Raw genomic sequence first — 12,697 nt, 5'->3', positions numbered from 1 at the left:
CATTCAAACATTTCTCAAGTGCTGGCTGCACTGATCATTCAGTCTGTGATACCAAAGCAGTTATAACAATTTACGCTTCCAGTGGTAGTGCCTAAGTGCTACGCTGGCTCCAATCTTTGCCAACATGTGATATTTTCAGACTTTACAATTTTTGCCCATCTGATGGGTGTGAAGTAATGTCTCATATTTTTAGTTTGCATTTTCCTAATTACTAATGAAGTTGAACCTTTTGCCATGTTCATTAGCCTTCTGGATTTCCTATTCTGAGAAGTTTTTGACAGTTTTTCTGTTGGAACATTTTGTTTCTTTCTTGCAAATTTTATAGGAATTCTTTGTATGTTCTGGATGCTGTTTCCTTGTCAGTTGTGTTACAATAGCTTTTCCCAGCATTTGTGTGTGTCTTCTGTAGCTTATCTTTTTTTTTTTGGTTGTGCTGGGTCTTAGTTATGGCAGGTGGGCTCCTTAGTTGTGGCATGCGAACTCTTAGTTGCGGCATGCATGTGGGATCTAGTTCCCTAACCAGGGATCAAACCCAGGCCCCCTGCATTGGTAGCTCAGAGTCTTAACCACTGTGCCACCAGGGAAGTCCCTGTAGCTTGTCTTTTTACTCTTTATGGTGTTTTGTTGATGAACAAAAAGTTATTAATATCAATATAGTAAAAGTGTTTTCAACCTGTTTTCTTAATGGCTTGTAGTTGCAAATAACCTACCCAGGACCTGAGGCACACAGATATTTTCCTGTGTTGTATTTCCTAGTTTGTGTCTTGTATTTGAATAGTCTTGCTATCCCATTTAAGGTTTTTAATCCACCTAGAGTTTTTCCAATTAAAGAAAAAGCTTACAGCTTTATTGAATAAAGTAGACACATAATATTTAAAGTGTACCCGTTAATAAGCTATAATATATGTATGCACCATGAAACCCTCACCACAATCAAGATAATGAACATACCCATCACACCCAAAGTTTCCTTTTGCCCCTTTATTTTCTCTTTGCTTCCCTTACCACCCATTTCCCTCCCTCCACCCACTTCCCACTAGCTCCTGGCAACTGCAGCTTTGATCTGTTACTGTTGATTAGTTTGCATTTTCTAACATTTTATATAAATAGAATCATACAGTATGTATACTTCTGTGTCTGACTTTTTTCATCTGTTGTTGCATGTATCAGTAGGTTACCCCTTTTTATTGTTAAACAGTATTCCATTGGACGTATATACCACAGTTTGCTTATCTAGTTGCCTGTGTTGATGGATATTTGGCTTAATTCTAGTTATCTGGCTGCTACACATAAAGCTGCTATAAATATTTATATGTAAGTCTTTGTATGGATATATGCTTTCATTTCTCTTGGGTAAATACCCAAGAATGATATGGCTGGATCTTATGATAGTTGTCTGTTTAACTTTTGGAAACAAAATGGTTGTCCCATTTTATGGAACACTGAACGCTTTTCACAGGTGTCCTCAAAGCTCTTCACCGTAAAAACTGTCTTAGACTGCTTCCCACCCTCACTCTCTGTGGTGTAGGGATGGGCTGCTAAGCACGTCATCTCACATCAATAATCTGTGTTCAGGCTTCCCTGGTGGCACAGTGGTTGAGAGTCCACCTGCCGATGCAAGGGACACGGGTTCAAACCCCGGTCCGGGAAGATCCCACATGCTGCGGAGCGGCTGGGCCCGTGAGCCATGGCCGCTGAGCCTGCGCGTCCAGAGCCTGTGCTCTGTCTGCAACGGGAGAGGCCATAACAGTGAGAGGCCCGTGTACCGCAAAAATAATAATAATAATAATAATCTGTGTTCTTCTCCTTAGCTGAACACTACCACTGTGTCCAATGCTACGGCCAACAGCAGCATTCGGCCTGTCTTTTCGGGGACAGTCTGCCGCTCCCCTGTGTCTCGCCTTCCACCTTCTGGCAGCAAGGTTAGTATTTAGTATGCTCTGTGTACAAGCACATCCCCGACACTGCCCCAACCTATGTACTCCGGGGACTGCTGGGAGGTGGAGAGATTGAATACTGTCCTCTGGACTGAGAAGGAACTTTGAGGCCTAAAAACAAAGCAGGCAGCTTCATAAAGTGCAATTATGAAGTTTATTGTGGGTAACTTGCATACAGGCAGGATCGGGCAGACAGTGACCCAGAGGCATTTGCAGCTGCACTCAAGCACGAAGGAGATACGGGGGGATTTAAGGGGGCCAAAGCTAAAAATAGAATCTGACTACTAGGGAGAAGCACATCTGTAGTGACAGGAACTGGGTGGTTTTCCTCCTGCCAGGGTCTCAAGACCATTAATCATCTACATCAGCAAAAGGCGTTCTTCCAGTTTTTTTTATCAGATGAAGGCAAGGGTCAAAGTTGATAGGGAACTTGTCTGGCTTGGCCTCATTCCTTGTAAGCTGAAGCTCAGTCATGCAGGAAGGGGAGGGGGTGGGACTGTAGGCCTAAGATGGAGCTGACAAAAAGGACTCAGTATGGTTCAGCCATACAGGGCCCCACCTAACTTGTTCCAGTTTCTAAGATCCCTGGATTCGGTTATCATTGAGATGCTGAAAGTTGACAGATGTAAGCTAGCTAATCTGTCAAAAACTAAATGAGAGAAGAGAATGGTCATTTTGAGCTCAGTCCGGTATCACGGGAAGCACTGGGATGTGACTGGGAAACTGAAGAGTCTCCATAGGCTCAGTTCAAAGCCTGGTCTTCAGTTGCTACTGAGCGAGGTCCTTGCACGTGGGTTCCAGCCCAGTGACACTGGACAACTAGATGCAGATAGGTACTCTCACCCAAGGAGGGAGTGAGGAGTGCGTGCTAAAATGTGTTCAGTCTTTCAGGTATTTTACAGACTATGCTCAAGATAAGGGTTCTGCAGATCATTAAGAATTTGTGTGTTTTTAAACCCAAAGTAGGGACTTCCCTGGTGGTCCAGTGGTTGGGACGCCATGCTTCCAATGCAGGGGGCGTGGGTTTGATCCCTGGCTGGGGAATAAGATCCCACATGCCGCACGGCGTGGCCAAAAGATAAAAATTTTAAAAATAAAATAAGCCAGGGCATCCCTGGTGGCGCAGTGGTTGAGAGTGCGCCTGCCGATGCAGGGGACACGGGTTCGTGCCCTGGTCCGGGAAGATCCCACATGCTGCGGAGCGGCTGGGCCCGTGAGCCATGGCCGCTGAGCCTGCGCGTCCAGAGCCTGTGCTCCGCGACGGGAGAGGCCACAACAGTGAGAGGCCCGCATACCGCAAAAAAAAAAAAAATGGCCAGAAGTATAGGATTACAGACACATGAATAATATAAAGATGGTATCAGCCTTTGATAATTTGTGTATGTGGTCATTATAAGGATGATACATTGGTCGATCTTTCTTTTCTCTGCAGCCAGTCACCACTTCCACCTGTTCGGGGAAAAAAACACCCCGTGGCCTCAAGCGTGGAGCCAACAAGGAGAACCTGGAGCTCAATGGCAGCATCCTCAGCGGTGGGTACCCTGCCTCGGCCCCCCCACGGCGCAACTTCAGCATTAATTCTGTTGCCAGCACCTATTCTGAGTTTGCGGTAATTCACCTTTTCTAATATCTACCAGTCCCTGGGGAGCACACAGTTGGGGCAGAGTGGGTATCTTCCCAAGGGCACCCAGGCTATTAGTTAGGACAGTTCTTTGGAGGCTGAGAATCCCTTTCCTGACTTGACCATGGCATGAGGTGGGGTGGTTTAAGGGTGGTGTATAGGAAGAAAGATGGCAGCAGCAAGCAGACATTTAACCTGGATCCTTCTGCTTAAGAAATACCACTCCCTGGCTGCAGGAGGTGAACCTTCTCATCACTGCCCTGGTGCTCTCTTGGTGGAGTTCTTGGTAATTGTCTCAATTCTTTGTTCTTAAAAGGATCCATCCCTGTTGATCCATCCCAACAGCTCCACTGTTGGGCTTCAGGTCTGTATGGCAACCCCTGCATGTCCCATGTCCCTTTTCCAGACTGATCTGTCATCTGCTGGCTTCATTCCCATCTGGGCACAGGGCTACACTAACCAATAATCTCAGCTGTACTATCATAAAACCTTTTTTTAACAAAGGAAGCAGGAATTCCTAATACGGACTTCAGAAATAATAAATATCTGGCTTAAGTTCCCAACAGACTGACTAACCTGCTGATTAACTTGTTCAGACTTGAATTGGATTCTCAGCCCCATCTAAAGTCAGGCAAAGTTTTTTTATCATGTTATTTCACAACAGAAAACTTTCACCCTCCCCAGTTGTGACATTAAAGGCCTCCAATGTGCTGCAAGGAATAGAGGCCCCACCACGTGGGGAGGGGAGCCCCAGCTGTGTGCTGCCTATGAGGTTCTTGGCCTGCGTGCTGATTACTTCCTGGAGTATATGTCTTACTAACCCCTCAGAGCTGAACTGCCACCTTTCTGTCTACTCTGAGCTAGCCAATGCTCACTTCTTTGCCTTTGCCTATTTTCTACCACATTGAGCTGCTAAAGCATATATGAGGCACTGGAAGAAAGTAATTTTTTCCCACAATGCTCTTCAGCTCCTAGTAACGTACTCCACATTTACCAACACTTAACTGCAGTGTGCTTTCCTTAACAATGTGTTCTGTCTTCCCTCAGTATCTAGCTGTTGAGAGGTGAGCCTGCCCCTCACCTTTGTGGGGGATACTGAGTTAAAGCCTAGGGCATCGACTCTCTTGCTGCAGTGATGGAGAATGTGACGGCTGCCCAAGGCAGTGCTCATTTTGAGCACTGAAGCTAGCTTTATATTCTTTTACTTTTGTCAAGTTACTTGACAGAGGTGGTTCTACCTATAGAAAGAAGGTGGGTATTTGTCACTCTGGCTAGCTGATTGCTGGACAGAGTCCAGCTTTCTCTTTTGTTTGCTCAGCCAAGCCCACTTCACCCACTTGCTGCTTACAAATATCTGTTTCTCTCTGGCTAGGCCGAGGGAGATTCTTCTGGTTTTGGTTGCTATGGCTGGTAGACTCCACCAGGCAGCACTGAAGCCAGTAGACTAACCTCTACTAACATCTGTCCTTTCTCAGTGGTCATTCCTGCTCTGTCTTCTGCTTCTATACCATGTGCTCCAGCATGAGATCAAATCACCAGCAGGTTACAAGGCCCTCAGCCCCAGGGATTGGTAGATACATGTTCTGGCCCATTGTTTCCTAAAGGGTTCAAAAGACCAAAGCTTGTTGCCTACCTAGCTTGACAACTCAGAGAGTACTTTGTGAAGTATAAGGGATTTCTCTTCTGTGAGGTTTTAATAGAATGGACTGGCTGAGGAAAGGAATCAAGGGGCATATGTGCACATGCTTAATCTGTGACTAAGGTGTTCAGAGTCCCTCCCCTTTTGTTCCTAACAGCCTGTGCTGGGCTGTATGCTGACACTCACCTGTGCTTACAAGGGCAGGGCATGCATGAGAGGGGACAGTAATGCCACTGATGTTACTTATTTTTCAACAGCGAGAACTTTCAAAGGCTTCCAAATCTGATGCTACTTCTCGAATCCTCAATTCAACCAACATCCAGTCCTGAGAAGCCCTGATCAGTCATCCAGCTGAGGTTTCCTATGCCCTGTGCCTAATTATACAGGGGTGGCTTTAATGTTTCTTCAGTTTAGATGTGCTTGAAAGCCTGGATAGGTTCCATTACCATGGGCCTAACTTACAGAAGTGAATGAGTTACAGATGAGAGTCCATCATAAGCTTAGTACGTCCTTAAACACTTGGTTTTATTTTGACTCAAGAAATACATTAAAACATAGTTCATAGCAGTAAGTGTAAATTTTAGCATATGGAACCTAATTTCTTTCCCTACCCCGTAATTGTACTTGCTAAAGCATGATCAAGGGCTTGTTTTACTTCACCATTGTGTAGTTAAATGATTGACTATGCCCAAGCTTGGGGTATGGGACATGAAGCAGTTTTGGGCTTGTACACTTATAATTAGTAATTAACACCTTTTTTTGTTTAGGGATATTCAGTAATGCTATAGCTTCAGTAGCTTTGCTCTCACCTAAAGGCCTGTCCCCACCACACAGGACAGCCTTCCTCCTGATGAAGATGTCTGTGTGTCAGAAGTTGGGATGGCCTGACTCACTGCCAAAGAGGTGACAGGGAGGCTGGGAGCACCTTTGTTAAATTGTGTACAGTTTTGTTATATAGGCCAGTGCTGTGGGGGTATGTGTGTGAACACACGTACTTGTCTGAACTCTGCTTCTTCAGTTTTTCTCTGGGTCCAGTTCCCCATCCCTGTGCCCCCTGTGCCTGAGTTCCTCCACCCTCTGCACTTGCCAGCCAAGTTGGGAGGCTGTTTGGATGGGTTGGGCCGTTTCTGTCATGGAGATCTGGAACTTTGCACATATCAGTACTGGGAGCTGCATGCTGTAGCGTCCACGATGAGGCTCCTTCTTTACCTACCCTATGTATCAATCACTACTGTGCTCCCCAAAGCACTATTATTTATTCTCCATCTGCCTGCACCAGCACTACTGTCAGCACAGTAAATGGTTCTTGGAAGCTTACCAGTGTGGATTTGGTCTGTGTCAGCCATGCTGTTTAGGCATACGTATAAATGTCCTGATTTTAAAATATAAATATTCTTAAAAATAAATTAAAATGTGTATACTTATATTTCAAAGATATATACTGTGGTGTGTGTTTTCGTTGTTCCCCATGTCACTTTTTGGGTCCCGGGATCCAGGGACAACTTCCCCGGGAGAACGCACAGCGCGCCTCAGGCTGGTGCAACGTCACGGCGGCCTCTGCCGCCGCAGGCCCGCCCCGCACTCCATGACCCTCCCTACCACCACCACCCCCACCACCACCACCACCCCCGCTCCCCCGGCCTGAGTGAGCCAGAGCCTCCGAATCAGCGGCTCCTTTAACCCCGTCCTGTCTGAGCAAAGAACAGACGCCCTCCGGTGACCTACACGCACAGGCGGGGCCAAATCCAAAGCTGAGCCCCTGGGGGCTGTGAGAACAAAGAAGAGAAAGGAAAATCTCTCCCAGCAGCCTCAGAAGCAGCGGATTAAAGCTCCACAATCAACTTGATGTACCCTGCATCTGTGGAATACATGAATAGACAACGAATCATCCCAAATTAAGGAGCCGTGTGGATGAAAGGCTCTTGGTGCTGCAGCCAGGAGTTAGTGCTGTGCCTCTGAGGTGGGAGAGCCAACTTCAGGACACTGGTCCACAAGAGGCCTCCCAGCTGAACCTAATATCAAACGGCGAAAATCTCCCAGAGATCTCCATCTCAACGCCAGCACCCAGCTTCACTCAACGGCCAGCAAGCTACAGTGCTGGACATCCTATGCCAAACAACTAGCAAGACAGGAACACAACCCCACCCATTAGCAGAGAGGCTGCCCAAAATCATAATAAGTCTACAGACACCCCAAAACACACCACCAGACGTGGACCTGCCCACCAGAAAGACAAGATCCAGCCTCATCCACCAGAACACAGGCACTAGTCCCCTCCACCAGGAAGCCTACACAACCCACTGAACCAACCTTAGCCACTGGGGACAGACACTAAAAACAACAGGAACTACGAACCTTCAGCCTGCAAAAAGGAGACCCCAAACACAGTAAGATAAGCAAAATGAAAAGACAGAAAAACACACAGCAGATGAAGGAGCAAGATAAAAACCCACCAGACCTAACAAATGAAGAGGAAATAGGCAGTCTACCTGAAAAAGAATTCAGAATAATGATAGTAAATATGATCCAAAATCTTGGAAATAGAATAGACAAAATGCAAGAAACATTTAACAAGGACCTAGAAGAACTAAAGATGAAACAAACAATGATGAGCACCACAATAAATGAAATGAAAAATACTCTAGATGGGATCAATAGCAGAATAACTGAGGCAGAAGAACGGATAAGTAATCTGGAAGATAAAATAGTGGAAATAACTAATGCAGAGCAGAATAAAGAAAAAAGAATAAAAAGAACTGAGGACAGTCTCCGAGACCTCTGGGACAACATTAAACGCACCAACATTCGAATTATAGGGGTTCCAGAAGAAGAAGAGAAAAAGAAAGGGACTGAGAAAATATTTGAAGAGATTATAGTTGAAAACTTCCCTAATATGGGAAAGGAAATAGTTAATCAAGTCCAGGAAGCACAAAGAGTGCCATACAGGATAAATCCAAGGAGAAATACGCCAAGACACATATTAATCAAACTGTCAAAAATTAAATACAAAGAAAGCATAATAAAAGCAGCAAGGGAAAAACAACAAATAACACAAAAGGGAATCCCCATAAGGTTAACAGCTGATCTTTCAGCAGAAACTCTGCAAGCCAGAAGGGAGTGGCAGGACATATTGAAAGTGATGAAGGAGAAAAACCTGCAACCAAGATTACTCTACCCAGCAAGGATCTCATTCAGATTTGACGGAGAAATTAAAACCTTTACAGACAAGCAAAAGCTGAGAGAGTTCAGCACCACCAAACCAGCTCTACAAAAACTGCTAAAGGAACTTCTCTAGGCAAGAAACACAAGAGAAGGAAAAGACCTACAATAATGAACACAAAACAATTAAGAAAATGGGAATGGGAACATACATATCGATAATTACCTTAAATGTAAATGGACTAAATGCTCCCACCAAAAGACACAGATTGGCTGAATGGATACAAAAACAAGACCCATATATTTGCTGTCTACAAGAGACCCACTTCGGACATAGAGACACATACAGACTGAAAGTAAGGGGATGGAAAAAGGTATTTCATGCAAATGGAAACCAAAAGAAAGCTGGAGTAGCAATTCTCATATCAGACATAATAGACTTTAAAATAAAGACTATTAGAAGAGACAAAGAAGGACACTACATAATGATCAAGGGATCGATCCAAGAAGAAGATATAACAATTGTAAATATTTATGCACCCAACATAGGAGCACCTCAATACATAAGGCAAATACTAACAGCCATAAAAGGGGAAATCGACAGTAACACATTCATAGTAGGGGACTTTAATACCCCACTTTCACCAATGGACTGATCATCCAAAATGAAAATAAATAAGGAAACACAAGCTTTAAATGATACATTAAACAAGATGGACTTAATTGATATTTATAGGACATTCCATCCAAAACCAACAGAATACACATTTTTCTCAAGTGCTCATGGAACATTCTCCAGGATAGACCATATCTTGGGTCTCAAATCAAGCCTTGGTAAATTTAAGAAAATTGAAATTGTATCAAGTATCTTTTCTGACCACAACGCTATGAGACTAGATATCAATTACAGGAAAAGATCTGTAAAAAATACAAACACATGGAGGCTAAACAATACAATACTTAATAATGAAGTGATCACTGAAGAAATCAAAGAGGAAATCAAAAAATACCTAGAAACAAATGACAATGGAGACACGACGACTCAAAATCTGTGGGATGCAGCAAAAGCAGTTCTAAGAGGGAAGTTTATAGCAATACAATCCTACGTTAAGAAACAGGAAACATCTCGAATAAACAACCTAACCTTGCACCTAAAGCAATTAGAGAAAGAAGAACAAAAAAACCCCAAAGTTAGCAGAAGGAAAGAAATCATAAAAATCAGATCAGAAATAAATGAAAAAGAAATGAAGGAAACGATAGCAAAGATCAATAAAACTAAAAGCTGGTTCTTTGAAAGGATAAACCAAATTGATAAACCATTAGCCAGACTCATCAAGAAAAAAAGGGAGAAGAGTGAAATCAATAGAATTAGAAATGAAAAAGGAGAAGTAACAACTGACACTGCAGCAATACAAAAGATCATGAGAGATTACTACAAGCAACTCTATGCCAATAAAATGGACAACCTGGAAGAAATGGACAAATTCTTAGAAAGGCACAACCTGCCAAGACTGAATCAGGAAGAAATAGAAAATATGAACAGACCAATCACAAGCACTGAAATTGAAACTGTGATTAAAAATCTTCCAACAAGCAAAAGCCCAGGACCAGATGGCTTCACAGGCGAATTCTATCAAACATTTAGAGAAGAGCTATCACCTATCCTTCTCAAACTCTTCCAAAATATAGCAGAGGGAGGAACACTCCCCAACTCATTCTACGAGACCACCATCACCCTGATACCAAAACCAGACAAGGATGTCACAAAGAAAGAAAACTACAGGCCAATATCACTGATGAACATAGATGCAAAAATCCTCAACAAAATACTAGCAAACAGAATCCAACAGCACGTTAAACGGATCATACACCGTGATCAAGTGGGGTTTATTCCAGGAATGCAAGGATTCTTCAATATACGCAAATCAATCAACGTGATACACCATATTAACAAATTGAAGGAGAAAAACCATATGATTATCTCAATAGATGCAGAGAAAGTTTTTGACAAAATTCAACACCCATTTATGATAAAAACCCTGCAGAAAGTAGGCATAAAGGGAACTTTCCTCAACATAATGAAGGCCATATATGACAAACACACAGCCAACATCGTCCTCAATGGTGAAAAACTGAAAGCATTTCCACTAAGATCAGGAACAAGACAAGGTTGCCCACTTTCACCACTCTTATTCAACATAGTTTTGGAAGTTTTAGCCACAGCAATCAGAGAAGAAAAGGAAATAAAAGGAATCCAAATCGGAAAAGAAGAAGTAAAGCTGTCACTATTTGCAGATGACATGATACTATACATAGAGAATCCTAAAGCTGCTACCAGAAAACTACTAGAGCTAATCAATGAATTTGGTTAAGTAGCAGGATACAAAATTAATGCACAGAAATCTCTGGCATTCCTATACACTAAGGATGAAAAATCTGAAAGTGAAATCAAGAAAACACTCCCATTTACCATTGCAACAAAAAGAATAAAATATCTAGGAATAAACCTACCTAAGGAGACAAAAGACCTGTATGCAGAAAATTATAAGACAGTGATGAGAGAAATTAAAGATGATACAAATAGATGGAGAGATATACCATGTTCTTGGATTGGGAGAATCAACATTGTGAAAATGACTCTACTACCCAAAGCAATCTACAGATGCAATGCAATCCCTATCAAACTACCACTGGCATTTTTCACAGAACTAGAACAAAAAAATTTCACAATTTGTATGGAAACACAAAAGACCCCGAATAGCCAAAGCAGTCTTGAGAACGAAAAACGGAGCTGGAGGAATCAGGCTTCCTGACTTCAGACTATACTACAAAGCTACAGTAATCAAGACAGTATGGTACTGGCACAGAAACAGAAATATAGATCAATGGCACAGGATAGAAAGCCCAGAGATAAACCCACGCACCTATGGTCAACTAATCTTTGATAAAGGAGGCAGGAGTGTACAGTGGAGAAAGGACAGCCTCTTCAATAAGTGGTGCTGGGAAAACTGGACAGGTACATGTAAAAGTATGAGATTAGATCACTCCCTAACACCATACACAAAAATAAGCTCAAAATGGATTAAAGACCTAAATGTAAGGCCAGAAACTATCAAACTCTTAGAGGAAAACAGGCAGGACACTCTATATGACATAAATCACAGCAAGGTCCTTTTTGACCCACCTCCTAGAGAAATGGAAATAAAAACAAAAATAAACAAATGGGACCTAATGAAACTTAAAAGCTTTTGCACAGCAAAGGAAACCATAAACAAGACCAAAAGACAGCCCTCAGAATGGGAGAAAATATTTGCAAATGAAGCAACTGACAAAGGATTAATCTCCAAAATCTATAAGCAGCTCATGCAGCTTAATAACAAAAAAACAGACAACCCAATCCAAAAATGGCCAGAGGACCTAAATAGACATTTCTCCAAAGAAGATATACAGAGTGCCAACAAACACATGAAAGAATACTCAACATCACTAATCATTAGAGAAATGCAAATCAAAACTACAATGAGATATCATCTCACACCAGTCAGAATGGCCATCATCAAAAAATTTAGAAACAATAAATGCTGGAGAGGGTGTGGAGAAAAGGGAACCCTCTTACACTGTTGGTGGGAATGTAAATTGATACAGCCACTGTGGAGAACAGTATGGAGGTTCCTTAAAAAATTACAAATAGAACTACCATATGACCCAGCAATCCTACTACTGGGCATATACCCTGAGAAAACCTTAATTCAAAAAGAGTCATGTACCAAAATGTTCATTGCAGCTCTATTTACAGTAGCCCGGAGATGGAAACAACCTAAGTGCCCATCATCGGATGAATGGATAAAGAAGATGTGGCACATATATACAATGGAATATTACTCAGCCATAAAAAGAAACGAAATTGAGCTATTTGTAATGAGGTGGATAGACCTAGAGTCTGTCATACAGAGTGAAGTAAGTCAGAAAGAAAAAGACAAATACCGTATGCTAACACATATATATGGAATTTAAGGGGAAAAAAATGTCATGAAGAACCTAGGGGTAAGGCAGGAATAAAGACGCAGACCTCCTAGAGAACGGACTTGAGGTTATGGGGAGGGGGAAGGGTGAGCTGTGACAGGGCGAGAGAGAGGCATGGACATATACACACTAACAAACGTAGTAAGGTAGATAGCTAGTGGGAAGCAGCCGCATAGCACAGGGAGATCAGCTCGGTGCTTTGTGACCACCTGGAGGGGTGCGATAGGGAGGGTGGGAGGGAGGGAGACACAAGCGGGAAGAGATATGGGAACATATGTGTATATATAACTGATTCATTTTGTTGTGAAGCTGAAACTA

The 12,697-nt window shown here is 42.8% G+C and overlaps 2 protein-coding genes across 14 annotated transcripts in view; one reads left to right on the top strand and one right to left on the bottom strand.

The window, feature by feature from the left end:
- The window catches only part of PRC1 (protein regulator of cytokinesis 1), a 29,283-nt gene extending 22,658 nt beyond the window's left edge, over positions 1-6,625 (top strand). For 2 of the 4 annotated variants that reach the window (XM_030878602.2, XM_060293824.1), the window contains 3 exons: positions 1,812-1,922; positions 3,370-3,546; positions 5,455-6,625. In XM_030878602.2, the coding sequence (XP_030734462.1) occupies positions 1,812-1,922; positions 3,370-3,546; positions 5,455-5,526 (360 nt within the window). In that variant the 3' untranslated portion in view covers positions 5,527-6,625. Of the gene's footprint in view, positions 1-1,811; positions 1,923-3,369; positions 3,547-3,874; positions 3,923-5,454 lie in introns of all 4 variants that reach the window. The other 2 variants (XM_060293825.1, XM_030878605.2) reach the window with 2 other exon arrangements.
- Positions 1-12,697, bottom strand: part of RCCD1 (RCC1 domain containing 1) — a 47,149-nt gene that overhangs the window by 18,543 nt on the left and 15,909 nt on the right. The gene's annotated exons all lie outside the window — the stretch shown is intronic.

Source organism: Globicephala melas, chromosome 2, assembly GCF_963455315.2.
Source record: "Globicephala melas chromosome 2, mGloMel1.2, whole genome shotgun sequence".
NCBI classification, from domain to species: Eukaryota; Metazoa; Chordata; class Mammalia; order Artiodactyla; family Delphinidae; genus Globicephala; species Globicephala melas.
This window is presented reverse-complemented; position numbering and strand designations above follow the sequence as displayed.